The sequence below is a fragment of the Chrysochloris asiatica genome, unplaced genomic scaffold (assembly GCF_000296735.1).
Source record: "Chrysochloris asiatica unplaced genomic scaffold, ChrAsi1.0 scaffold00004, whole genome shotgun sequence".
Classification (NCBI taxonomy): Eukaryota; Metazoa; Chordata; class Mammalia; order Afrosoricida; family Chrysochloridae; genus Chrysochloris; species Chrysochloris asiatica.
In genome coordinates, this window is record NW_006408522.1 from 33,918,735 (window position 1) to 33,946,387 (window position 27,653).

A 27,653-nucleotide genomic window follows, 5' to 3' on the forward strand; every position below is an offset into this window, starting at 1 on the left:
CTCCCCAATCCTCTGCCTTCACCACAGGGGAACCAGTTTTCTGACTGTTCAGGGACTGTCTTCCTCCACTTGGCTGCAACTTCTGCTCTCACATTCCAGATCTGGAAGGGGTGCTCCACCTGTGGGTCCTGGAGAACAGCCAGATGTTTCTGGAGATGCTGGCTGACCCAGAGGAGAGGAGGTGCTGAGCTGAGGAAGTGACCTGGGGGTGGAGCCCTAATCCGTTTATAGGCGAGTAGAGACACACTCAGTCCCATTTCATAGGGATAGTCGCTGCCACCCAGCCAGGAACAGCCTTTCTTGGTGGAGGCTGAGCCTGGAGTGGAGCAGAAGGGTTGGCATGGAGAACCTGTCACCTAGGAAACCAGCTGGCCATCCTCATCAGGTAATAGTATTTGTTAATATGGGCACCAGTCATGGGAGGGCCTGGGGCCAGGGTGCATCCTGAAAAGTTTGGCACAACTGAAATCAGAGTGATTCTGGTTTCTGGAGAGGGCTTAGGTCCCATCCAGCAAGGCAGAGACAGAGGATGGGAGCCAGAGGGTAAGGATGTGAATGCTTGGGGATATGGAGTGGGTGGAAATAGATGAGTGGGATCACAGGTTTGGCCAGTCACAATCTCCTCCCTCCCCATGAATCTTAGAGTTCCCTCCATACAGACACATGCTCACACACTCCTATCAGCAAACAGGTGGCTGTGTGTCACAGAAGGACACCACCAGATTTATAGCCCACTACTACGGGACCGTAGACTCCCTGGAACTGGCTTGAGCCAAGAAATTACCCTGTGTATCTCAGAAGCTGTATAAGACCAATTTCTACCCAAGACTAATGCTTTACTGGACTTTAGTGCCCTTGGGAGAAAAGAATCATATTAGTTAATATGTTAATTTGTTTAATACTCCTAGTCGTTAAAAACAAATCTATGAAATTCTAGTGTCAAGATATTCTCAGGATAGTAGGGGGAAAGTTGCACACTTTTACAAAGAAACAAACTCACAGGGGTTGTGAGTTCTGGCCCTGGACACTTGGGTGTGACTCTGTCACTTACTAAGGTTAAGCTACTTAGCCTTTCTGTGCCTCAATTCCCTCATCTGTAAAATGGGAGAAATGAGAGGTCTACCTTATGAGGTTGTTGGAAGGGCAAATCAGGTTAGAAGATGTCATATGCTTAGTACAGCAGCTAAAAAACTAGTAAGCACTCACTAAATAATAAGTGCAATTGCTTAGGTGCTGTTTATTTTTTTGCTGAGCATTCTCCTAAGCATTCAGCAGATACTAAGATTTTTAGTCTTAGAACTCTCTTTAAAGTCAATACTATGATTATTTCCATTATAGATAAGGAAACAAAAATACAGAGAAGTTAAGTAACTTGCCCAAGGCCACACACAAGTAAGCCTCAAGACCAGGGTTTCAAGACAATCTGGCTCTGAATTTTGCTTCTTGTCATTACACCTGCTGTCTCCTAATAGAGACTAGTCATTGGAATGATCACCACAACCCATCCTTGGGTGCTCTGTTAGGAGTGGTCTTAAAGATGAAGAGAACTGGGGTTTCCCCTTAGGAAAAAAATACCCTGCCAAAGAACTGGACTTTCTGAAGAGGGGCTGAGAGATGGTGGGAGAAATGGGCAGCCACGCTTGCAAGGAGGATAATGACTGCTTGTTGTGTAGAGCTGTGGAGTCAGTTCCGACTCATGGTGGTGGTTATGTGCTGTGGAATCGGAACCGACCCATTGCAACCCTGTACAGGGTTTCCGAGGCTGTAAATCTTTACGGGAGCAGAAAGCCTCATCTTTCTCCCATGGAACAGCTGGTAGTTTCGAACTGCTGACCTTGCGGTTCGCAACCCGATTCGTAACCACTACGCTACCAGAGCTCCAACTTATAGTGATCCTGTATAGATTTTCTAAGGAATGGCTGGTGAGTTTGAACTGTCAACCTTGCGGTTCAAATCGATCTTATTGTCAGATGCTTATCCTACAGAGCCACACCTGGGCTCCTAATGACTTGTTGTTGTTGTTAAATGCCATGGAACCGGTTCCAACTCATAGTGATCCTCTATAGGATTTCCGAGGAGCAGCTGGTGAATTTGAACCACCAACCTTGCAGTTCAAGCTGACCTTGCAGTCCAGCGCCTTATCCCACAGCACCACACCAGGACTCCAATGATTGTTGTTGTTAAGTGCCGTCAAGTTTGCTCTGGCCCATAGTGACCCTGTATAGGGTTTGTGAGGAGTGCTGGTAGATTTGAACTGCCGCCAGATTTGAACTGCTGCCCTTGAGGTTCAAACTGACCTTGTGGTCGAGTACTTACCTACATCGCCCACTAGGACTCCCAATGACTGGTTGTTGTTGTTGTTAAGAGCCGTTGAGTCGGTTCCGACCCATAGTGACCCTGAATAGGGTTTCCAAGGAGAGGCTGGTGTGCTTGAACCACGGACCTTGTGGTTCAAGCTGACTTTGCCATCCAGCGCATTAACCCACAATTGAGAACACTTTTTAGTAGCCCAAAGTGGCTTTAAAGCCTCACCCCAAGTTGTAGATCCATGGACACCCCCTGACCTGACTGGAGGAGCAGGAGGAGCGAATCTGAGGCATTCCTTATCTTGGAAGTGGGATGATGGCTCCAGGGTGCCCGCCATCACCTTTCCTGTGAGATGCAGCTAAGGAATTTGGGTGTGGGGAGGAAATGAAGCCAGGTGTCTAAAAAAATTATTAAATCTCTGCCAGTCACTACCTCTGGCTTAAAGCCTATAGAGCTTAAAGGTTACTGGTGCCATTGAAGTTAATCCCCAAGAAGCAGGGTGGATTATCCAATAAGCAAGGTAAGCATGGGTTTACTTACTAATCTGCTGTCAACAGTTTCATTAACTTCTTATTATAAGAAACCTGTGCAGATTTTCCATGTGAAATTGTTGACTACAGGTTTGTAAATAAGCACAAGTAAGCCCGTGTTTACCTTGCTTACAGAATATTCCATCCCTGTCAAGAATTGTATATGAGTATTTGGAAAAAGGCTTTGATTCTGTAGGCAGCTGCTGTGGTTTTGGGAGAGGGAGACCAACGCCAGTCGTACCTAGAAGCAGAATCTTTGATATGGTGAAAAAACATGAAATTGTTCATTATTGGTTAGTAAGTAAGCACAAGTAAGCCCATGCTTCCCTTGTATATTGAGTCATGAAACATTGTGAAGAAGAGAGAAACAAGTCTACCTTACTGGAGTGCTCTGCTGGAAAATTGACAGGAACGATGAGGACGCCAGTGCTCAACATGGGGACTCAGCAAAGGACAGATGCAGGGAGCCAGAGGAGGAGGGTGAGGGGCAGGAGTTATAGCCACCTGTGGTTTGCTGTGGCCTCACTGTTTCTTAAGGTTCTCTGTGGAGAATGGAGAGTTGAATCCTCCAGATCGAGAAACTGGCCCCTGTAGGTAGCACTGGTGGGTCTTGGGCATCTGTGCAGAACAGATCAGTGGTTGGTGTGAGTTGAGACTGCCTGACCACACACAGACTTAGAGAGGTGGGAATGGTTGTTGTTGTTGTCGTTAAGTGCTGTCGAGTTGATTCTGATCCATAGCGACCCTGTCTAGGGCTTCCAAGGAGCAGCTAGTGAGACTGAACCACTGACCTTGCAGTTCAAACAACTTCGCAGTCTGGCGCATTAGCCCACAATGCCACACTAGGTATCCTGGGAATGGTTGTTGTTGTTGTTGTTAAGTGCCGTTGAGTTGGTTCTGACCCATAGCGACTCTGTACAGGGTTTCCGAGGCTGTAAATCTTGACGGGAGCAGAAAGCCTCATCTTTCTCCCACAAAACAGTTGGTAGTTTCAAACTGCTGACCTTAAGGTTCGCAGGGAATAATTGGGAGGATGCAAATCAGAGATAACCCAGCCACTGTCTCCCAGCCATGTAATACCAAATATCCACCGCTCAAGTGCTATGCTCCCTCAGGGTGGGCAAAGAGGCAGATTAGATGTTATTTAGGGTGAGTCAAACCTGGGCTCAGAGCCTTCTGGGTGGCAGGAGCCCGAGCACATGGTACTTCTGTGGGTTGTTCATCGGAGCCGCCATAGTGCATACACTGGATGAGTGGCACCACACTGAGTCTCTGTGAGTTCTCACCTTGCTGGGGGGTCTCCTGTTGCATCATTCCCTGGTACAGGCAATGCTCTTTGCTGATGCCACGTCCTTCCTGGCTTCTTTCTAATGGCCTACTCCACATAGGCTTTTCCTGCTAGGGCCATATAACCCATGTGGTGCTCTTGGGCAGGATCTTTTTCACAACAATGCTCTCTACCTTCCTTGGGGTCAGCCCATGGAGAAAATGTACCTTTGTCCTGCCAGACTCTTGGACGTACTTCAGATAGAAGGGGCTTATTGTAGGGAGCCTGTGCAGGCACCCAGAAGAGCAGGAACCTGAGGTACTCTTGGATCCCAGCAGTGCCAGAGTCCTCCACAATGGAGTCTGGGGATACCCCCTAGTATTCAGTTCCCAAAAGAACTCAGCCATGCCCTGATATACTACCTCTTTTCTTCCTGCCACCTACCCTCTGCTCATCCCCTCAGAGTTGCTCATTTGGTTTCTTTGCATCCCTTTCCAGTTCATGTATAGTCTAATGTGACCTCTCCAGCATCTTCATCACTTTGACCTTCCACCTGCTGTACCCACAGATTGCTGTAACAGCTAGTCTGATGTTCCTGGAATTTCCTAACTCAAACCCTAAGACAGCACAGACTGAGCTTCTAGTGTCTGTAGACACCAGAGACCACTGGTGTTCCTCCACAAGTCATGTGTCCACTTCCTGTCTAGAAGGCCTGGAGAATGGGTGCTGGGCAGCAGTTTCACCTGCTTTACAACAGGGCCACCCTCCCTGAGATCTCTGGATGGCAGATCCAAACTGACATGTTAGGTGGGCGACAGTTCCTTGGTCCTCATGCAGGTCCTGGCTTTCTCCACTCATTGTTCAGTCCCATCCCTGAAGGGGCTGTTCCACTAAATCCACCCTTGCGGTTGTGGTCTACCCTTCCTGTGATCCCAACAGCAGTGGTGACAAAGGCTGTTTGGTTCCCAGAGAGCTGTTCTGCATCCACAATACCTGGGAAGAAGCCTCAACACAAATTGGGGTGAGGGATGTGCACAGCTGAGGGCTCGTGCAGTGGAGCAGAGAGGTCGGGCAAAGGAATGAGCAAGCAGTACTCACTTGGTTGGTATTTATCTTCAGGAGGCCTCTGCCTGCTGGCAGCTCACCGTGAAGGTCCTGGAGGCACGGAACTTGCCCTGGGCTGACCTGTGTGAGTACCGGCTTTCTGGGCTCCAGGAGGGACAAAGGGGTGACCAAACCCTATGGTAGGTAAAGGGCCAGACAAGTGCTTGGGACTGGCCTGGGTTGCCTGTGGGGCCACTGGAGTCTTGGCAGGAAGCTGGAGAGAAAGGGGTCTGGAGAATTCTCTCTCACCATTGTTTTCCTGACTGGCAGTGAGCCAGGCAGACCCGTATGTGATCCTGCAGCTGCCAACTATACCTGGAACAAAGGTTAAGACCAAGACAGTCACCAACTCTAATCACCCTGTATGGAATGAGACCTTCACCTTCCGAATCCAGAGTCAGGTCAAGGTAAAGTCCAGAGTATCCCAACCACCCACCTGAGGACAGATCATACCCCTCACAGAAAGGACTCATGGTCCTTTCCTCCAGAGCTCAGTCAGAGAAAGGCTGGGGAGGAGGGTATCTGGCCTTTATGTACTATGAAATAATGTGTGAATGAATGTAATGGTCCTTCCACCACCTGCCTGTGTGGTCCTCTTATGGACAGTTGCTTCCTCCATACGTCCATCTATCAGTATTCAGAGTCTCCTCTTAACGGGGTTGTTGTGAGATTAAATGAGAAAATTCACGGAAGACTCAGTGTTTGGTGTCAGAGAAACATCTAAAGTACGGGAGTCATGACATGTGCCCTGGCTGCCACTTGAGATATGTGTGTGTCGGTGGGGTCTGCCAATGAGCTGTTTCTATTTGCCACTGTAGTTTCCATCACCAGCTGTGAGAAATCATTCAGTAAACTAAAACTAATTGCATATGCTCTATTTTCTGCAGATGCACTAACTGTTGTTGATACACACCTCTGTCTGGCACATAGAATGCATTAGGGGATCAGCAAAACCTGGGAGAGGGAGAGAGGTTGGGTAATTTTTTGAAAGAATTTAAATTTTGATTTAAAAAATTTGCAGGAGGAATTCAGGAACTTTGCCAGAATTTCCTTATGCATCATTAAAGTTTTACAGTTCTTTAAAATTTGAAGTACAAGGGGATAGAGGCTTCTTTCCAGCTCTGGGCATCAAGTGGGGTTAAACAGATATGTATTATTGTTACTTTGAGTAGATAATGTGCTAAGTTACTGTTCTTGGGTCTCTAGAATGTTCTGGAGCTGAGCATCTATGACGAAGACTTCGTTAAAGAGGATGATCTCCTCTCTGAGTTTCTCTTTGATGTCTCAGAAGTCCTTGCTGGCAAGCTGCTCCGGAAGACCTTCTCCCAGAGTTCCCAGGTGGGTGGGGAAGTTCCTGTGGGTCCCACATCTCCTAGCTCACAGATAAGGAAGTTGCTCAGTTTCTTCTGTTTGTTGTCCTGCTGCTGGGTCTAACTCATTCACAGGAAGATGGAAACTCCTTCCAGAGAGAATTGATTTTAATAGGATGGGAAAAGACTTGACTTTATTGTTATAGACTGAATCACTCAGTGGAGGAATTTTTGTTATCTGTGTAGGAAAGGTTTTGGGTAGTGGAGAACTTCCTAATGCCTCTCAAAACACAGCTTACTGTAACCAACCCTTGGAGTCATTGTGGGTTCCACAGCTCCTGACCACCACGTCTGGTCCTGATCTGGGCTCTGTGACTCCTGTAGAGTTGGGTGGGTTGAGCTCAAGAGGAAGATGAAATGGATGCTGATCATGCTGAAGTCCCCTAAGCCTGTGCTTCTTCCCACTCACCTTAGTGAATCTTTAAGTTTTTTCAAAGTCTGTTTTATTAGCATGATTTCCTTTCACATTTGTAGAAATAAATGATATTTTTAATATAAAATCTACAAAACACTAATAGGAAGGAGTAGAAAGCAGATCTATTTATAGATCCAAATCAGAGATCCATCTTAACCCCCTATGGGGGTTTTCTACAGTTTAAATTAAAAATTTTCTGTTTGGTTATCATTGTTTGGGGTCCTGATGTGATGCTATAGGATAAACACTGAACTGTTGACTGTAAGGTCAGTGGTTCAAACCCACCTTGGAAATCCTATTGTTGTGTCAAGTACCGTCCAGTAGGTTCCGATTCATAGCGACCCTGCACAGGGTTTCCGAGACTTTAAATCTTTTCAGGAACAGGAAGTCTCATCTTTCTCCCATGGAGCAGCTGGTGGGACCAAACCTTGTGGTTCCCAGTCCAGTGTTTATACAAGAGAGGGTTACTATGAGTCCAAACTGACTCAACAGCACTTAACAATCAACATTTTCATGTAATTCAATATATTGTGAATTTGTTAACACATTTATTTCAAATTATAATTTACCGTCATTGTATTATTATTATTTTATTGTAATTTGGGTGAAATAATTACACTGCATATTTTGTTTTGTAACATTAATTGTAATTCCCTGCTTTCTCCCTGGGTTTCCCATTTCTATTTGCCCTTCTTTCCTGCCCCTTCCTGCTCTCTGAGCTTTTGTTTTTGGGCAATGCTGCCTTTTGATCTAATGTGGCTGATTATTCTGAGGAGTACATTTCTCACAAGTGTTATTGTTATTGTTCACTTTATAGACCCGTCTGTTGTTTGGCTGTAAGAAGATAGCTAAGGGTGGGTTAAGTTCCAGGTTTGAAGCGTTTTCTCCCATTCTGTCCAGGGTCTTCTGTAGTTCTGACCAGAGGGATCAGTAGTGGTAGCTAGGCACCATCTAGTTCTTCTGATCTCATGATAGTGGAGACTGTGGTTCAAGTGGTACATTTGTCCTTTCGGCTAATTGTTCCCTGGAGGGTTTGTTTTGTTTTGTTTTGTTTTTAAATTTCTTCACTTCCTTCCTTCACATGGGGAGTGACTAATAGTTGCATCTTACATGGCCACTTGCTAGCTTCTAAGACCCTACTCTCAGCCTGTACTCTTGACTTTCCTTCAGCCTTGCTCCAAGTTTTAAGACTCAGAAGATCTGTCCTCTGAAGATGTATGAGATGTAGGGTGACTTGGGTAGGTGGCTCTCTTCTTTTCCTAGACTTCAGTTTCCTCATTTGTGAAATGGAAATAATTACAATACAATGTCTGCTTTAAAGTCTGCTTGAGATAATATGATAATCCAAACGTCAACTCCTAAGATACATGCAAATGTTGATGACTTGTTTATCTACTTTGATGTCAGGTGGAGCTGGATGTGGAGTTTCTGCTGGAGAAAACGTGAGTACTCTCACATGGTTAAGGAATGTATGGGGACTGGGATCTCCTTAGGGAGCGAGAGCTCTGGCCCTGATCTAGAGCTCCCTGTTGATTGTGGTTGATGTTGTTATGTGCTGTGGAGTCGGTTCGAACTCATAGCGACCCTGTACAGGGTTTCTGAGGCCATAAATCTTTAAGGGAGCAGAAAGTCTCATCTTTCTCCAATGAAACAGCTGGTAGTTTTGAACTGCTGACCTTGTGGTTCGCAGCCCAATTCGTAACCACTACATCCAGTCAAAATTCACTGTTTGTCATATTCCCACCTCTGCCCGAGTGGTCTGGGCCAGGGAGGAGCTCTACTTCTAGAAACAAGGAGAAGAAAGTGACAGTTTTCTCTGTTCTTTCTCTTCTCCACCTACCCCTCTTTGGAAGCATCTCATGCTCACTCTGAGATTTATTCAGGGCCAAGAAACCCTCAGCATCAGCCAGGGAGACCCCACATGGTCTGGACTGTTGACTGTGAGGGGTGTAGCTCACTGCAGGACACATTTGCCTTTGCAAGACCAGACTCTGGATGGTTTGATTTTTCCAGGTTGGACCACCCAGAAAACCTCATCACCAACAACGTCCTTGTGGTAACCATTTCCTCAGGGGAGCTAAAAGGGAGGGGCCTCAGAGCAGACTGTGGGGTAGAAGGAGTCCAAGGGCAGCAACCTAGGGTGAAGGCGGGAGGGGTGAGACAGACACAGGGATTTGTGTTCAAATCATCCCTGGCCTCCCAGGTGGTCATCCGGGGCTGTGGTGGGGGGCTGTGAGGCTTGGAAGTGCCAGGGCCTAAAGTGAACATGAAGGCTTTGCTGAGAGAACTTCTAGCTGAGGGACTAGTGGAGGATTTAGGTGTTCCTCGGTGATGTTTAGTCGTGTGTGATGAACTCAGTTCTAACACTTCAAGAGTGATGGAGACATCTTGAGAGCCAGTCACACCTTGGGTTTGTGAAGGCTGAGGTTAATGAGGCCCAGGGAGAGTTTCCAGGGCTCTGTGCTTCCATTCCTGGAGATCTGGGATAGAGTCAGGGCCGTGGCGACACTAGGACTAGTGTCACCCAGTGTTGTAACTCAAGGTGTCACTCACTCCCCGTGGGCAGAGCAGTCTGTCTCTGCTGAGTACCCTGCGGTGGGAACCCCGCCCCTTTCCCTCCACCCCTCCACCCCCTGCCTCCAGGGTTCCCTGCAGCTCCTCCCCTGTCTCACTAAGACGGAGACCCTCCTCTCTGTCCAATGGAGGAAAACCTGGCAGGTGGGTGATGGGGTGGGAGGCCCGGGGTGCTGGTGAGTTAACGCTATTGAAGTAATGCCACTGCCTTGGTGGCCTCTCCCTCTTGGGTGCTGGCTGGCCACAGCCACCGCTGTGAACCCTGAGCCAGGTTGGTGTCACCCCCTTTGACAATGTCAGGGACTGCGGTCTGCACCCTCCCTGGGCCTTCTAGTCATGCCACTGACTAGGAGGGTGATCAGTTCCTCTTTGGGACAGTGGAGAGTTTCTGTCAGCCTTCCTAAAACAGGAAAGCTTAACGCATCTGCAGTGAACAAGATGAAGGTGCAGTAAACAAGAATGGCCACTAGGTGGCGGATGCAGTATAGAATAAGCACTGGATTGCTAACCCCAAGGCTGACAGTCACTAACCACTCCTTGGAAACCCTATTCAAGGTCGCTGTGAGTTGGAACCAACTTGATGGCACTTAGCAATAATAACAACTGAAATGGTGTCCTGGTGCTAAAGAATAAGCACTGGACTGCTAATCACAAGGTTGGCAGTTCAAGCCCACCAGCCACTCCTTGGAAACCCCATTGTTGTTGTTAAGTGCCGTCGAGTCGGTTCTGAGGCACGGCTGATGGGTTTGAACCCCTGACCTTGCAGACCAGTGCAGTATCCTGAATGTCACACTTGGAAACACTGTATAGGGTTATTATGAGTTATCACTGACTCGACAGCACTTAACCGCAACAACAACTCACTCTCATGATCACACAAGTGCCTGTTTGATGGGGTAGTGTTACTTTTTCAAATATACATCAAAATAAATTCAGACCTATGGTTGGCCTTGTTAAGTGCTGTTGAGTCCATTCTGACTCATAGTGACCCTATGTAGAGTTTCCATCCTCACAACTGGACCAATAAACAACATCCATAAAAGTGGAGAAAAGACTGAACTTGTTAAAGACTTCATTTTGCTCAAATCAACAATCAACATTCATGGAAGCAGTATTCAAGAAATCAAATGACATATTGCCTTAGGCAAATCTGCGGCACAAGACCGCTTTAAAGGGTTGAACAGCAAAGATGTCAGTTTGAGGACTAAGGTGCACCTGACCCAAGTCATGGTATTTTCAATAACCTCATATGCATGTGAATAAATAAGGAAGACCTTAGAAAAATTGATGCATTTGAGTTGTGGTGTTGGAGGAGAACATTGAAAGTACCATGGGCTGCCAAAAGAACCAATAGATCCATTTTGGAAGAAGTACAGCTAGAGTGCTCCTTGGAAGCCAGAATGACCAAACTTTGTCTCTCATACTTCAGATATATTGTCAGGAGAGACCAGTCCCTGGAGTAGAATATTGTGTTTGGTAAAGTGGAGGGTTGGAGAAAGGGAGTAAGACTTCTAACGAGATGAATTAGCACAATGGCAGAAGCTATGGGTTTCGGCATAGCAACAATTGTGAGGTTGGCTCAGGACCAGGCAGTGTTTCATTCTGCTGTACATAGGGTCACTATGAGTCAGTACCGACTCGATGACACCTAACAACAACAGCATAGGGTTTCCAAGGAACAGCTGGTGGGTTTGAACCCCCAACGTTGTGGTTAACAGTCCAGTGCTTATGCTCCAGTGCCACACCAAGACTCCTCAGACCTATGGTAATCGACACTTATCTGAGGGATGGATTGATAAATTCATCAGTTGAATAGGAGGTCGGAGTCCTCGGGTGGTGAAAACAGCAAATGGCAAAAGATTGGAAGCTTGAGTCCACTCAGAGGTGCCGCAGAAGAAAGACCTGGAGATCTAGTTCTGAAAAAGCAGCCATTGAAAACCCTGTGGAGCATTCATAGCTCTACTCAGACACACATGCCTTGACAGCAGCTGGTAACTAGTCCAGGAGAGGGTCCGTAGCAAGAGTCCGGTGGGCTGTGGTACCACTGAAAGATGCTGTGTGCTTTACAAGAGCAGAAAGTACAAAGGAAGGGTATGTCAGTGAAGCAGAGGGCACTTAGGAGATATCCTAGTGTGCCGTGGAGTTGATTCCAGCTCATAGCAACCATGCATAAGGTTTCTGAGGCTGTAAATCCTTCTGGGAGTAGAAGAACTCCTAGGAGACATCCTAGTAACTGAAATGCGGACTATTTCTCTAACACCCATTCCATCATCCTGTAAAAAACAGCAGTTTGCTTAGCATTATTAGATCCTCCAAATCTAGGCTACAAGAAAAACGTAGGAAGGAAAGAAGTGGGCCTGAAAGATGGAGTTTTTGAGAGGTCCCAGAACTTTGGCAAAGCCAGCAGGGCTCCAGGATTGGTGGAGCTAGGCTCTCCTGGTTGCTCCAGAGCATCTGAGTTAGCCTTCCAATTGCACTGATCAGAGATGGACTGTGAGGTTTCTGTATCTTATACCACTCTGAGGCCCACTTCTTGTTCAGTGTGTGGTGGCTTTGAAACAGTGGTGGGTTTGAAACAGAGGGTTGAGGTTGAGGGACCTCAGTGTGCCCAGCAGAGCCCTCTGCCCATGATGTGGTCTGCCCCAGGCCAGAGAGCTGTCCTGCCTGAATGTGCATCTGGACAGCCTGGAGAGCGCCACGGTGGCCCCAGGTGAGACCTATTCAGGACTAGCTTTGGGTTCTGCCTGAAACCTGTGGGCCAGAGTGGGAGGATATATGAGGGTAGGGGTGGGAGCCCTATGGGGATTGTGGGACCCAGCAGGCTGGGGAGGGTTTCTTTTCAGAATCTGGCCTCAGCTATGTCAGGGTCTGAGCTGAGACTCGCACTCTTGTTCCCCTCACATTAACAAACACTGCAACTCTCTTACCTGATCTGCCCACTCCCTCCCCCAGATCAGAACAAACTGCAGCTGGAGCTGGTGCTGAAGGGGTCATATGAGGAAACACAGACACTGACCCTGGGCATGTCCTCAGCCATCCGCTTCCACTACATGGCAGCCCAGGAGACAGAGTTGAGTGGGTGCCTGCAGGTAAATCTGCTCTAGATCTCTCCTACCCACCCAACCTTTGGCCAACTCTAGCATCATCAGTTGCTGCAGACACTCCTTCCGCCCCCTCTCCCTCCATCTCCATGACTTTCCTCCTGGCAAGACCCAGTCCCCTGTGGTCCTGTTGGCATCTCCCAGTTAGGTTCCACTCCCTTGGCAGCAGATATCAAGGATTCTAAGTGGGCTGCTACAGCCATGGTAGTCTTTATGTGCTTCAATGGTTGTCCCAGTAATGCTCTTAGACTACATCTAATGTCTGTGGACTGGCCCCTGCCCACCTCTGTTGCTTCATTTTGTTTCATGTTTTACCTCATTCATGATGTTCCAGCCACACTTCTCTCTTCTAGCTTTTCTAACATACCAAGCACTTTCCCTGCCCTCCTCTTGTTCTTCCAAGGATGCTTCCTCTTCCTCCTTCACATTTTAAATCAAAAGCACCTTTTCAGAGAGGCCTACCTTGATTCCCGTCCCCAATCTAAATAGACCCAATATAATACGTACTTCCTACTCTCTCATAATACATTGCTTATTGCCTCTATACCACTTATAAATGAAGCATATAGGCTAACGTTTGTTATTCATCTAGTCCTCTATAAATGAATATGGGCAATTTAGTTAAAATAATGCTTTTATACTAGATAAATGCACAATTATTATTTTTGTGATTATTAGTGAATATCAGGAGGAACAGTGTATGGATCACTAGATCTATGTGGATTCATTGAATAGATGGATGAATGAATGAATATTTTCTTCCAGAGCTCCTCAGGCAATGGCTGGAACTCGGACAACTCATCTGAGCACCTCAATGTGCCTCTGAGATCCTTGCCTATGGGGAAGGAGGTGACCATTGATATTCCTGCCCCAAATGTAAGTGGCCCCAGTTGAATGAAAAGGGCAAGGAAGAATGAGGACTGGGGGAATCCAATATCCCCTCATGACATTCTGAGTAGGCTCTCTTACCTTGACTTTAGGCCCCAGGAATGAAGCTAAAGCTCCAGGCAGAGGGCTGGTAAGGGATATCACATCTGTGGGGGCTCGGGGGACTGAGGGTTGTCATATGGAAGGGGAGTACTGTGGCAAAAGATTCGAAGCAGGAAGATCATCTGGCAGCTCACTGTGGGCTTAGCCTGCTTGTGGCAGAGCTGTATCTATTCCCTTGACCCCTGGATCCTTCACTGCTCCAGCCCCAAGGAGCTGGCTGTGCACCTGGGCTTCGACCTGTGTGCAGAGGAACAGACCTTCTTGAGCAGGAGGAAGCAGGTGGTGGCCAAGGCCTTGAAGCAGGCCCTGCAGCTGGAGAGAGACCTGCAGGAAGATGAGGTTTGGGGACCCCTTAAGGGAATGCTTGATACTTATACCCTTTCCAGACCTTCCAGTCAGCAGACTGGGTAGTGGGCATGTGCGGGGAGACATGGGGCTGTGGGTAAGCTTTAAGGTGATTGCTCCCTTTGGATGGGTTCTAGCTTCAATTGTGACTCAGAGGCTTTGACTGTGAAGCCCTGTTCCATGGAGGCAGAGCAGACGTGGCCTTGAGTATGGCAGGGGCAGTGCCATCCTTGTCTTTTGATATGACGATGTGTGCTCCAGGTTCCTGTGGTGGGCATCATGGCTATTGGAGGAGGTACCCGGGCCATGACTTCACTCTATGGCCACCTGTTGGCCCTGCAGAAATTGGGCCTCCTGGACTGTGTGACTTACTTCAGTGGCATCTCGGGCTCTACATGGTGAGGACTCTGGGGACTAGCAGAGATGCCCAGGCCCCATAGATGGGAGGAGTAAATGCTGAAGGGACCTTCTATGGGGGAAGTCAAGTGGATGTGAGCAGTGTGGCCAGATGGGCATTAAGAAGGCTCTTTGTAAAAGCAGGAAACATTTATAGAATTTTGCTATGAGCACGGTGATGCGAGAGGTCCATTCTCAGACATTACTGGAGGGTACGAGGTAACTGATTCACAAAGAACTGGATTTGAGTTTCAGCTCCACACCGTACTGGTTGGGTGACCTTGAGCAATATTTCCTTTGATTGTCAGCTGACTCATCTCCAAAATGGGGAGGAGGATACTGATGACTCCCTGGGATTTGAGTGAGATAGCACAAGTCAAACACTCAACCAAATGCCTGACCCACAAGAGGAACTCCAAGTTGGCAGTTCTTTTCCCTGTAATCCTCACAAACACTCCCTGGGGTAGTTTCTTTTAGTGTTCACACTGCTAGATGACTAAAATTGAGGTTAAGAGATGCTATTTTACCCAAGAACAACATTGCCTCCCTACATTCCCTAACCTACTTACGGAAGTTTTCATTGTTAGAGATTCATTCCTTTGAATCTTACTGAAATATACTTTTCAGGAAGAAGAAATGCTGCTATTAGCTAGCACCTCAGAAGGGTTTAGGTGACAGCTGCTGACAAGTGTATATTAAACGGTAGCCTGAGAAGACAGGAGAAGTAGGGTTGAGAGCTGTGCTATAAATGTGGTAGCCACTGGCCACATGTGCCTACCGAGCACTTGTAATCCAAATTGAGATGTACTATCAACATAAACTATCCAGAGAATTCCGAAGAGTTGGTTTGAAAAAAGGAATGCAATTTATGTCAATAATTTTTATACTGATTATGTCATGAAATGATAATGATAGATGTTGTTAAGTGCCCTCAAGTTGATTCTGACTCATAGTGACCCCATCTAGTGTGTCTGAGACTATACATCTTTATGGAAGCAGAAAGCCTCATCTTCCCCCAGCAGAGTGGCTGGTGGGCTCCAACTGTTGACTTTGTGGTTCACAGTCCAGTGCTTGTGGTACAGAGCCATTGGGATACACTGAGTTAAATAAAATATATTATGAAAGTTGATTTCACTTTTTCTTAACTTTTTTAATGTGGCTACTAGAAAAATTTAAATTATGTATATGGTTGACATTGTATTTATATTGGCTAGGGCTGGTGTAGAAGAAGAGAAACCCTAAGAGACATTTTCAAGATGGCGGGGATGGCTTGGTGGGAGGAGGCATATATTGGGAGAAGCTGGAGGGTGGTAAGGAGGAGTTACAGTGACCTGTCCTTGGCCCCAGCCTCATACTGTCCTTGTTCCCCTGCTCCCCCAGGACAATGGCCCACTTGTATGGGGACCCTGAGTGGTCACAGCAGGACCTTGAGGGACCCATTCAACATGCCCGGGAGCGCATGGCCAAGAGCAAGCTGGAGGCCTTCTCTCCAGAGCGCCTGAGGAGCTACCACCAGGAGCTGCAGCTGCGCATTGAGCAGGGCTACACCACCACCTTTGTGGACCTGTGGGCCCTCGTGCTGGAGAACATGCTGCATGGGCAGGTACACAGTGCACCCTGGGATGGAGCCTGGGAGGAGGCTGGAGCACCCACACAGCTGGCAGGGCATGCATATTGCTTGCAGGGTGAGAGTCCAGGGCTGGTTGTTAAAGGATGTGAGAACCACCAGGTGGTAGGCTTTCCCAGGCTATTCTAAGCTATTTGCCATGAATAGAAAACATTTAGATTAACTTGTAAAAAAATCTAACTTTATTAGTATTTTCAATGCTACAGGGAGTCGAAAGAATCTAACCCATCATTACTGGAAATTAAGCCTGCATTTCTTTTTTTAATGGACCATCTTGACTAAAGCCAACATAGTTTCTTGAAATATTTTTATTTGTTAATAAGTCCTTTGTACTCCTTGGGTCTATAGTTTAAGTTCGTGTTTGGCTTTGAAAGTGGTGTTTTAATAACTGATTTTTCTATTAGGTGGCATCAGTGGGGTACTGTAGAGTGGGAGAAATTTGTTTTAACAGTTTTTATGAGGTGCTAGAATATGCAGTTTGATTCTAGGCTATAAAGAAGGCTTTTATTTAATTATGATTTTATCCACCAGTCATAACTTTAAAAAAATGCAAACTTAATTAGTTTTTCCCTGTTCACATAGTAAAAATTGTTACCATTGATTTCTATGCATTCTTAGAAATGGGCAGTCATGTAGTTCTTAAAAATTTTCCCAAGACAAAAGCATTTCAATTTACTATTTCTTTTTTTCTTAATTATTATAACTTACCTCTTATAAGTAACATTCTTTAAAATTTTTTAGATAAAACAGGTATTTATTACTGTTACAGTATACATACTAATCCAAAAGTTATTTTAAAATGCCAGAAAATATATCTTCCATAGTGACAAATTTCAATTTAAATAATAGGAAGGATTAGAGCAATAGTCTATGATATTGCTTTGGTTTTTAGAAAAAGCTGCTTATAAAATGTACCAGTTAGCATCAATGTCTTTAGAATGATCTGTTTAAAACTTAAAAAAAAAAAAAACTTTTGCTGGCAATCAATGAGTTGCTTAAAATCTGCACTACTCAAGGAGAAACACAGTTTTTCTTATTCCTTCCTGAGTTAAGATCTGACACATTGTCTTCAACTTTGAACACAAGATTGTGTATTAGTCCTACTATGCACAATGCTCAAACCACATCAACACATCACCAGCACTCCAATGTTTGAGATGAGACTGAGTGGTCAGAATGGTGCTATAGGTTTGGAAACTAGAGTCCTGCTTGCAATGTAAAAAGTAGTTGCTGTTGACTCAATTCCAACTTATAGTGACCTTGGTTTGTTGTTGTTTTTTTCCAGAACAGAGCTATGCTCCATAGGGTTTTCAACAGCCAATGTTTTTAGAAATAGATCGCCAGTTCTTTCTTCTGAGAGGTCTCTGGATGAACTCAAATCTCTAACCTTTAGGTTAGTAGTCAAGCGGTTTAACCATTTGTGCCTCCCAGGAACTCCGACTATTAAAGGAGTTACTGGGCTAATTAGCTGGACTGCAAGGTCAGTTTGAACTGCAAGGTTGGTGGTTCGAGCTCACCAGCTGCTCCTTGGAAACCCTTGCTATGAGTCGTAACCAATTTGAAGACTCTTAACAACAACAACAACAAAACTCTTTTAGAGTCCTGGTGTGGTGCTGTAGGATAAAGCACTGGACTGCAAAGTCGGTGATGATAGCACTTAACAACAACAATAACTCTTTTAATAGATGGTTGTGATTGTTGTTAAAGTGCCATCGAGTTCATTCTGACTCACAGAGACCTTGTATAGGGTTTCTGAGGAATGGCTAGTGGGTTTGAACCTTGAAGTTAACAGTCTAGTGCTTATCCTACACTGCTGTACCAGGACTCCTTTCCAAAGTCTTTCCCCAGAAGAGAAATTGTGCTACTGTAGTTGAAAGACCTAGTCCCTCATCATACACATCATAATAAGCAAGCAGGATTCCTCTATAAAGATTTTGAGAGGGCAAGTTGCAGATATCAACACATATACTTGCCAACACATATACTCATTCACACTTACAGAACTGATTTTTAGATATAACATCATCAGTGCTATTTGGGGATTCTTCTAACCAGTGTCCCTGAAGCTTATCCTGTTGGGTTTCAAAGAATTTGCTGAGGATCAGGTGACTGTAGTTGGCACATGAGCATTCTCATCAAGTGGTAGAACTGCTGGGCAGAGTTGTGGGAGGGTCTCTTCTCACTGAGTATGCTAGGCGAGAATCCTGGCTGATCATCATAATAATCACCTGGGGATATGAAAATAAAGGCAAATTCCTGATATGCTGATTCTCAAAAGAAATTGAGACTGTAACATGTTTTCTGTTTAACATGATGTCAGTTTGTCATACTGTGGTAGCTTGCATATTTCTGGAAACTGCCACCAGTATTTTAAATAACAGCAAGGTACCCATGGTGGACAGTTTTGAGCTGAGCTTCCAGACTAAGACAGACTAGGAAGAAGGAGAGGCAGACTATTTCTGAATGTTTAGTCACTGAAAACCTTATGACTAGCAGTGCAACACTGTCAGACATAGTACCAGAAGATGAAGACATTTTGAATCATAACAAACTATTGTCAGATATAGTGCTGCCTATGAGGCATTCATTGCAGCTGGGGAAGAGCAGCCTCCTCACAGTAGAGTTGACCATGATGATGCAAATGGAGTAAAGTTCTCTGGACCTTCATTTGCTAATGGGACACAACTCAAAATGAGGAGAAACAGCTGAACACATCCATGAATTATCAGAACATGGAATGTATGAAGAATGAATCTAGGATAATTTGAAGTTATCAAAAATGAAAAGGAACACATACAAATCAATATCCTAGATGTTGTTGTTGTTAGGTTCCATCGAGTTGGTTCTGACTCATAGAGACCTCGTGCATGACAGAATGAAGCACTGTACTGCCCTCACAATCGTTGCTAACTTTAAGCCCATTGCTGCTGTCACTGTGACAGTCCCTCTTGTTGGGGGTCTTCCTCTTTTTCGCTGATCCTCCATTTTACCAATCATGACTGTCCTTCTCCATGGACTGGTCTCTTTTGATAACATGCCCAAAGTATGAGAGATGAAGTCTTGCTATCCTGGCTTCCAAGGAGCATTTTGGCTGTACTTCCTTCAACACAGATTTGTTTGTTCTTCTAGAAATCCATGGTAGTTTTAATATTTTTCTCCAACACCATAACTCAAATGTATCCATTCTTCTATGGTCTGCACTATACACTGTCCAACTTTCACATGCATAGGAAGCTACTGAAAATACCATGGCTAGGATCAGGTGCACGCTGGTCCTCAAGCTGACTTCTTTGCTTTTGAACACTTAAAATAAATCTTGTGCAACAGAGTTACCTAATGCAATATGGTTTTGATTTCTTGACTGCTGAGTTCATATACATGGACTTCTCCAGATGGAATACACCAAAATCAAATTGACTATATCTCAAGAACAGATTTCATGCATTAGACACTAATGACTGAAGACCAGAAGAGTTGTGATCCAAGCAAAATAAAGTCTTTGACAACTTAAATCTTTTCTTCATATATCATGATGTTATTATTGGTCCAGTTGTGAAGATTTTTGTTTTCTTTACCTTGAGGTGCAACCCATACTAAAGGTTGTGGTCTTTGAACTTCATGGGTAGGATTTTAAGTCATCTTTGCTTTCAGCTAGCAAGATTGTATCATCTACTTATTGAATTAGTGAGCTGAAATGGACTGGTATTGGCCATTTTGAATCTGACAATCATTTGGTTTGCTATGCCAGGAACAACAAATAGAAGAGAAAGGGCATAGCATTCATAATAAAAAAGAACATTCCAAGATTTATCTTGAAGTACAATGCTGTTTGTGATAGGATAATATCCATATGCCTAAAAGGAAGACCAGCTAATACCACTATTGTTCAAATTAATGTACCAATCAATAGCCAGGGATGATGAAATTGTAGAATTCTATCAAACTCTTCAGTCTGAAATTGATCAAGCATGCAATCAGATGTATTGTTAATTACTGGTCATTTGAATGCGAAGGCTGGAAACAAAGAGGAAGGATCAGTAGTTGGAAAATATGGGCTTGGTGATAGAAATGATGCTGGAGATTACATGATAGAATTTTGCAAGATCAATGATTTATTCATTGCAAATACTCCTTTTATATAACATAAAAGGCTATTATATACATGGACTTCTTCAGATGGAATACACCAAAATCAAATTGACTGTATCTCAAGAACAGATTTCATACATTACTCACTAATGACTGAAGACCAGAAGAGTTGTGGGATATATCAAGAACATCATACATGAAGAAACCGAAAGTTCATTATAAAGTTAACAAAGAAGGAAAAGACCAATATGGTTGTCAAAAGAGACTCTGAAACTTGCTCTTCAGTTTAGAGATTTAAAGTGAATAGAAGAAAGGAGGAAGTAAAAGAGTTGAACAGAAAAATTTGAAGGGCACCTTGAGAAAATATAGTCAAGTATTAAAATGAAATGTGCAGATACCTAGAGTTAGAAAATCAAAAGGGAAGAACATGCTCAGTATTTCTCAAGCTGAAAGAACTGAAGAAAAAAATTCAAGCCTTGACTTGAAATATTAAAGGATTCTATGGGCAAAATATTGAATGATGCAGAAAGCATCAAAAGAAGGTGGAAGGAATACACAGAGTCACTGTACCAAAAAGAAATATTCAATGTTCAACCATTTCAAGAGGTCGCTTTGATCAATAGCCAATGGTACTGAAGGTAGAAGTCCAAGGTGCATGGAAGGCATTGGCAAATAATGAGGCTCTGGTAATTGGTGGAATACAAATGCAAATCTTTCAACAAACTGATTAAGCACTGGAGGCACTTTCTCATCTATGCCAAGAAATTGAAGACAGCCACCTAGCCAACTGATTGGAAGAGATCCATATATGTGCCCATTCCAAAGAGAAATGTTCCAATAGAACATGGAAATCATTGGGCAATATCATTAATATAACATGCAGGTAAAATATGGCTGAGGATAATTCAAAAACGTCAGCAACAGTACATTGACAGGGAGCTGCCAGAGGTTCAAGCTGGATTCAGACAAGGACGTGGAATAAGGGATATCATTGTTGATGTCAGATGGATCTTGGCTGAAACCATAGATTACCAGAAAAATGCCTACCTGTGCTTTATTGACTATGCAAAGCCTTTTGACTGTGGGATCATGACAAGCTATGGATAACATTGTGGAGAATGAGTATTCCAGAACACTTAATTGTGCTCATGAGGAACCTGTACATAGATCAAGAGGCAAGTCATTCAGACAGAACAAGGGGATACTGAATAGTTTCAAATCAGAAGTGTACATAAAGGTTGTTTTCTTTCACCAGATTTATTCAATCTGTATACTTTGCAAATAATCTGAGTAGCTGGATTATACAAAGCAGAATGTGGCATCAGGATTGGAGGAGGATTCATTAGCAACCTGCAATACGCAGATGATACAACCTTGTTTGATGAAAGTGAAGAGGACTTAAAATACTTAATCATGAATTTAACCTTCAGTATGGGCTGCACCTCAAACTAAAGAAAACAAAAATCCTCACAACTGGATTTTTATCATGTAATAAATAGCATCATGATAAATGGAGTCCTGGGGTGGTGTTACAGCATAATGTGCTGGACTGCAAGGTCAGCTTGAACATCAACATCAGTGGTTCAAACTTACCAGTCACTCTTTGGAAACCCTATACAGGGTTGCTATGGGTTGGAATCAACTCAACGGCACTTAACAACAAATGGAGAAAAGATTGAAATTGTCAAAGAATTTAGTTTGCTTGAATCTGCTATCAACACTCATGGAAGCAGCAGTCAAGAAATCAAATAACAAAGTGCATTAAGGCAAATCTGCTGCACAAGACCTCTTTAAAGTGGTCAAGAGCAAAGATGTCAGTTTGAGGACCAAGATGCTCCTTACCCAAGCCATGGTATTTTCAAAAACCCCATATGCATGTGAAAGTTGTACAATGAATAGGGAAGACTGTAGAATAATTGATGCATTTGAGTTATGGTGTTGGAAAAGAATATTAAAAGTTCCATTGAGTTGCCAGAAGAACAAATAAATCTGTGTTGGAATAAGTATTGCCAGAATGCTCCTTGACAGCAAGGATGGTGAGACGTCGTCTCTCATACTTTGGGCATGTTATCAGAAAGGACCAGTCCCTGGAAAAAGACATCATGCTTGGTGAAGAGGGTAAAGGAAAAAGAGGAAGATGAATTGACACAGTGGCAGCTGCAATGGGCTCAAGCATTACAACAATTGTGTGGATGGCACTCTATTGGGCAGTGTTTTGTTCTTTTGTGCATAGGGTTGCTATGGGTCGGAACCAACTCAATGGCATCTAACAACAACAACAACTAAGAAAATGTGCTGATAATGGCTGGTAGGCAGGTTGGGAACCCCTTAGGCTGAGTAAGGTCATTTCCAGCTTGAAGATTCTAAGGAAGTGATGACACATTCATGAACAATGTGCTGCTCCTTCCTAGGTTCAGCCCAGGACTGATGGCAGCAGCCTCAGTGGTGTCCCAGGCAGCCACCGCATTAACTTGCTGATGCCTGAGATGAGCCCTGTTTATAAAAGGCCCAGGATCTAATGGGCCTTTTCTGTGCTCTCATAACTTGGTGGGAGTCCCTGGTTGGTGCAAATGGTCCTGCTAACCAAAAGACTAGTGGTTCAGGTTCACCTAGAGGCACCCTGGAAGAAAGGCCAACAATCAACTTCCCAAAAATCAACCACTGGAAACTGTTATGGGTTGAATTATGTCCCCCAAAATATGTATTGTCAGTCCTAACAGTTATGCCTGTGATTGGGAATGGGTTGTCTTTGTATGTTAATGAGGTAGGATTAGTGTAGAGTCTATCTTGATTCAATCTCTTTTGAAATACAACAGAGATTAAGCAAGCAAGCAGAGAAGAGATGGGGTAAGCTAGATGCTAAGACACATGGAGATCTACAAGGAACCAGGAAGCAGGATCTGAAGAGACAAGAATCTTCTTCTAGAGCCATTAGAGATAGAAAGCCTTCCCCCTAAAACCGGAGCTCAGAATTTGAACTTCTAGACCCTAAACTGTGGGGAAGTAAATTTCTGCTTGTTAAAGCCACCCACTTGTGGTATTTCTGCTATAGCAACACTAAATGACTAAGTTGGAAATCCTTTGGAACAAAGTTCTACTCTGACACACACAGGGTCGCCATGAGTCAGAGATGACTTCATCAAAACCAGAGACAACTAGGTGAGGCTCTGTTGAAGCTCTCCAAAAGAGGCAACCCACAGTCCTAGCCATCAAAGAACTGCAGTTTTGTTGCAGAGAAATTAAGGAACAGAAGGCCAGAATAAATAAACTCATTTTGTGTGAAGCAGGAAAAAAGCAGGAGGATGAGGAGAGAGAAGGATATTAGGAAAGTATCTGGGAGGGATTAGAACTTGAACTGCATCAAGGTGAATCCAGAATGGGCAGTTTATCACCTGGCATGGCTTACAGAGGAGGCTACATGGGACTCCCTGTGTTTTCTGGCATGTGGTACACTTGTGTGTCTGTCTGTCAATGTCCACCTCCATTCCGCTGCTTGACCCATAAAGATGGGGCCATGGAACCCAGGATGTGGGAAGCAGGGCCACAGGTGGCATTGTAGTCCTTGTGGTTGTGTCCTGGAGAAAAGCAGCAGTCATACATGGTATCATGGGGTGGGGTGGAAACTAAATATGCAATCCCACCCATGCCCCCCAAACCCCTCTCAGTGGAGAGGAGGCTCTGTTGAGCTGCCTCCTCACCCACAGCCCGGGCCCCCACTTGCCCCTGCCTGGGGAAGTTGCCACCTCAGAGGTGCTTCAGACACACTCAATTCCTCATGCCTCCCACTCTAGGAGATGCATCAGACACTGTCAGGACAAAGAGCAGCACTGGAGCGGGGCCAGAACCCTCTGCCACTCTATTTGAGCCTCAATGTTAAAGAAAACAAGCTGGAGACGCTGGACTTCAAGGGTATAGTCCTGACCTCTCTACCCCCAAAACACTCAAATCCTCTGGATGCTGAGAGTCCACAGAAAATTCAGACATAAAGTTCCTTTCCAGATGGCTCAACCTTCAGGAAGGGTGGTGGTTCCAACGGGCTCAGAAGGGAGTAGGGGGGCTCTGTCCTGGGGTGGAAGTGAAGATGATATGGACAAGGTACTGGGTTGGGGAGTGGTCAGTCCAGGAGTCTGCATTTGTCACATCTGCTGAATCGATGCCCACATATACTCGACAAGAGGGAGGCTGAGACCTCCTCCTCATATTGCTGACTGTTCCTTCCACCCCATTAGAGTGGGTTGAGTTCTCCCCCTACGAGATTGGGTTCCTGAAATATGGAGCCTTCATCCCTTCTGAGCTCTTGGGCTCTGACTTCTTTATGGGGCGGCTGATGCGGAAGCTTCCTGAGTCCCGGATCTGCTTTCTGGAAGGTGAGGAGGGTCATTCAGAATGCCTCTTTGCCTGGACATGACTCTTGTAGCTCAGATCTGGGCTGAGGCCTAAGGTGAGGGGAGGGGGCTGGGCTGTAGGGAAAGCCATTGCAGGTCCCACCACCATCCAAAGTTTGGACCACTGGCTTTCAGGTCGGGGCTGAGTACCTGACCTCTTGGGGTTTGGCCTTCAGCTATCTGGAGCAACATTTTCTCCCTGAACTTGCTGGATTTCTGGTATGGTCTCACCAGCTCTGGGGAAGCCTGGAAACAACACATCAAGGACAAGATGAGGAATGTAGGTAGGAAAGGGGCACTGACAGGAACCTGGGATGAGGCCTCGTCCCCTTAAGATGCTGTTAGAGGGTGGTCTGTGAGAGGGGAATAAGGGCCAGGAGCCAGGCACTGTCAGGCCTGTGAAGGAGCAATATCTCTTTCTCAGTCACAGATAAGGAGCACCCCGCCTCCTCAGGGACCTCCTCATACCTAGACGCCTTGTGGCTGCAGCCTGGAACGGCCCTGGCCCAGGCTTTCAAGGGCTTCCTGATAAACAGGCCACTCCACCAGCAAAGCTCCAACTTCCTCCATGGCCTCCAGCTGCACCAGGACTACCGAAGCCAGAAAGAGTTCTCTACCTGGTCAGGTAAGGCCCTTGGTCATGTGCTCCCAGATAATAAGACTGGGTCCCTGAGTAGGGATAGTCCAAGGCTATAGACTTTCAAATGCCTTGGAGATCCACTGCTGGGATGTGTCCTAGAGAAGAGTCCATTGGAAAGTCTTGGGGAAGGATGGCTAGCAGTGATTATTGTCAGAGTCAAGAAGGGGACAAGGAAGCAATTGTGGTGTGGAGAGGCATGGTGGCTGCCTCTGACTGGTTGCCTCCTCTGCCAGACTGCCATCTGGACTGCACCCCCAACCAGCTGACCCCCCAGGAGCCCCAGCTCTGCCTGGTAGACACCGGCTACTTCATCAACACTAGCTGCCCGTCCATGTTCCGATCAGGCCGCAAGCTGGACCTCATCCTTTCCTTTGACTACTCCTTGTCCTCACCCTTTGAGGTGCCTCTGACTTCCCCAAAGTTGCTATGGGAATCCCAGACCCTCTGCCCAGCCAGGTCAAGCTTGAGGGGCAGGCAGTAGAGCCACTGATTCACTTGCCCAGACCTCCTCTGTCCCCAAGGGGATGGGAGGGTGACAGACTCCTGCCAGGGCCTTCTGTTAGTTGGGACCCTGGGATCCAGGACAGGTGAACAGGGGAACCTCAACCTCCCCCTCACCCCCAAGAAGAGCAGCCTGGGCAGACTCTGGGCATCTCTACCCTCACTCCCAGGCCCACTTTGGGACTCTGTGGAAGATAGAGCTGTAATGCAGAAGTGGCCCCCCTACTGAAGTCCTAGGATTGTCAGACTTGAATAATCCAACAACAGCAATAAAAATGGGGGTGCTGGATCTATACCTCACCAAAAGATTTTAATGAAAAAAATATCCTTAGACTCCTTTCAAGTCCCAAACAAACTGGGATGTGGCCTTAACCCCAAGGGAGCCAGTGTGAGCTAGAATTTTCTCAAGGCCTGATTTGGGGTGACTCAGAAACAGCTAGGTTCTCGCTGGGCCACCCTCTCCCCCAGGTACTGCAGCAGACTGAGTTGTACTGCCAGGGCCAGGGACTGCCCTTTCCAAGCGTGAAGCTGAGCCCTCAGGACCTCCACCAGCCCAAGGAGTGCCACATCTTCTCTGACCCCAGCTGCCCTGAGGCACCTGTCCTGCTACACTTCCCACTGGTCAACGCCTCCTTCAAGGACTACTCAGCCCCTGGTGAGGTAGCCCCTCCACTCCCTCTTAGCTAGGTAGCCTGGTCCTTGGTCCCTCCCAGCAGCCTCTGCCACTGAGCAAAGGGTAGAGAGGCTGAGCAGGGCAAGGCCTAGGGCCAGTCCTATTCAGTCTTGGACATGGTTCCCTGACCCCTGCTGCTAGTGGGCATGCTCACTGTGCTTGTGTTCTCCTTTAGATCCCCTCTGCCCTCAGTCCCTGTAGCTGCATGTGGGTTCCTCTGTTCTGTGAGCGGTGTTTCAGACACCCTGAATCCAGAGGCCCAGTCTAAAGTCATTTCCACCACGTTGAAGTCACCAGGTTGGAGGCTGACTTCATCAGGGTTCTCCAGGCTCAACAGGCAGAGAAGGGAGACTCTTGTCCCCTCTAGCTCAGATTCCCTAAAGCTCCCTTCTCCAACCCAGGCTGAGGCCTCTTCTTAGGCCAAAGGCTCCCCAAATCTTAACTCTCACCTGTTCCTTCCAATCCCCACCTTTCATCAACTGGTCAGACTTCTGCCTCGTTATGGGGAGAGAAATAAATGTCTGCCCTTGAGCATTATTCCAAGCTTCCTGGTTTCTACCACCATCCTGAATCCTTCAGGTTGGCACACATACTTAGAATCCTAAATAACGTTTTCTCTTTCAACAAAGACTTGTTCTTAAAAAGCAAAAGCTCTTTGCTTCTCTGATTTTTGTTTTCACCATGAGTTTGAAGTATTCCTTTACACTAACCCAGTTTCCGTCCCTTTTCTGTCTGTCCCCACCTCCCCGTTGAAGCAATGTATTGAGATACTCTGGATTTCCCAAAGAGTGGAAGCTGTGCAGGGAGCAAACTCTTTAACTCTCACAATGTATGGCTAAGCACTAGGTTGCTAATCACAAAGACAGCAGCTTGGCCTGGACATCTGCTTCCCTCAGAATTACAGCCTAGGAAACCTCAATGGGGTAGTTCTACTCTGTCTCATAAAGTCACCATGAGGTAGAATTGATTTGATAACACACAACAACAATAACACACATTTCTATTTCTGGGGTAAAGACACAGAGCTGGGAGAAAGACAAGGATCCCTTTAACCCTGCCCAGCTGTGGAAGCCTCTGTGTCCATCTCCCAACTGCCCTCCCACTCTATGCAGGTGTCCCTCGCAGCCCTGAAGAACTCCAGGCTGGCCAAATGGACCTCACTAGGGCCACCTCACCCTATTCCCTGTTTAATATGACATACAAAGAGGAAGACTTTGACCGCCTGCTGCACCTCAGTGACTACAATGTACGGAACAGCCAGGACACCATCCTGCAGGCCTTGAGGACAGCGCTGAAGCACCGCACCTTGGGGACCAGGCCTCCAGGGGTGCAAACATGA

General features: G+C 45.8%; 1 protein-coding gene across 1 annotated transcript; it reads left to right on the forward strand.

Moving 5' to 3' along the window:
• Positions 1 to 340: 340 nt before the first annotated feature.
• Positions 341 to 27,653, forward strand: PLA2G4D (phospholipase A2, group IVD (cytosolic)). The gene is made up of 20 exons (XM_006831892.1): positions 341 to 391; positions 5,227 to 5,293; positions 5,479 to 5,615; positions 6,415 to 6,558; positions 8,401 to 8,435; positions 9,007 to 9,049; positions 12,214 to 12,277; positions 12,520 to 12,656; positions 13,434 to 13,544; positions 13,649 to 13,686; positions 13,862 to 13,997; positions 14,265 to 14,401; positions 15,780 to 16,002; positions 23,907 to 24,024; positions 24,345 to 24,482; positions 24,677 to 24,784; positions 24,931 to 25,125; positions 25,374 to 25,540; positions 26,110 to 26,296; positions 27,427 to 27,653. The coding sequence occupies exons 1-20, from the start codon at positions 341 to 343 to the stop codon at positions 27,651 to 27,653; spliced, it is 2,463 nt and encodes an 820-aa protein (XP_006831955.1).

What these genes read in the sequence shown, in the direction of transcription:
- PLA2G4D (XM_006831892.1), top strand. Translation starts at nt 341, where the DNA reads ATGGAGAACCTGTCACCTAGGAAACCAGCTGGCCATCCTCATCAGGTA. An exon ending in GCCATCCTCATCAGGTAATA is followed by an intron (nt 392 to 5,226) that starts GTATTTGTTAAT and finishes TATCTTCAGGAG; the next exon opens with GCCTCTGCCTGCTGGCAGCT. An exon ending in GAATCCAGAGTCAGGTCAAG is followed by an intron (nt 5,616 to 6,414) that starts GTAAAGTCCAGA and finishes TTGGGTCTCTAG; the next exon opens with AATGTTCTGGAGCTGAGCAT.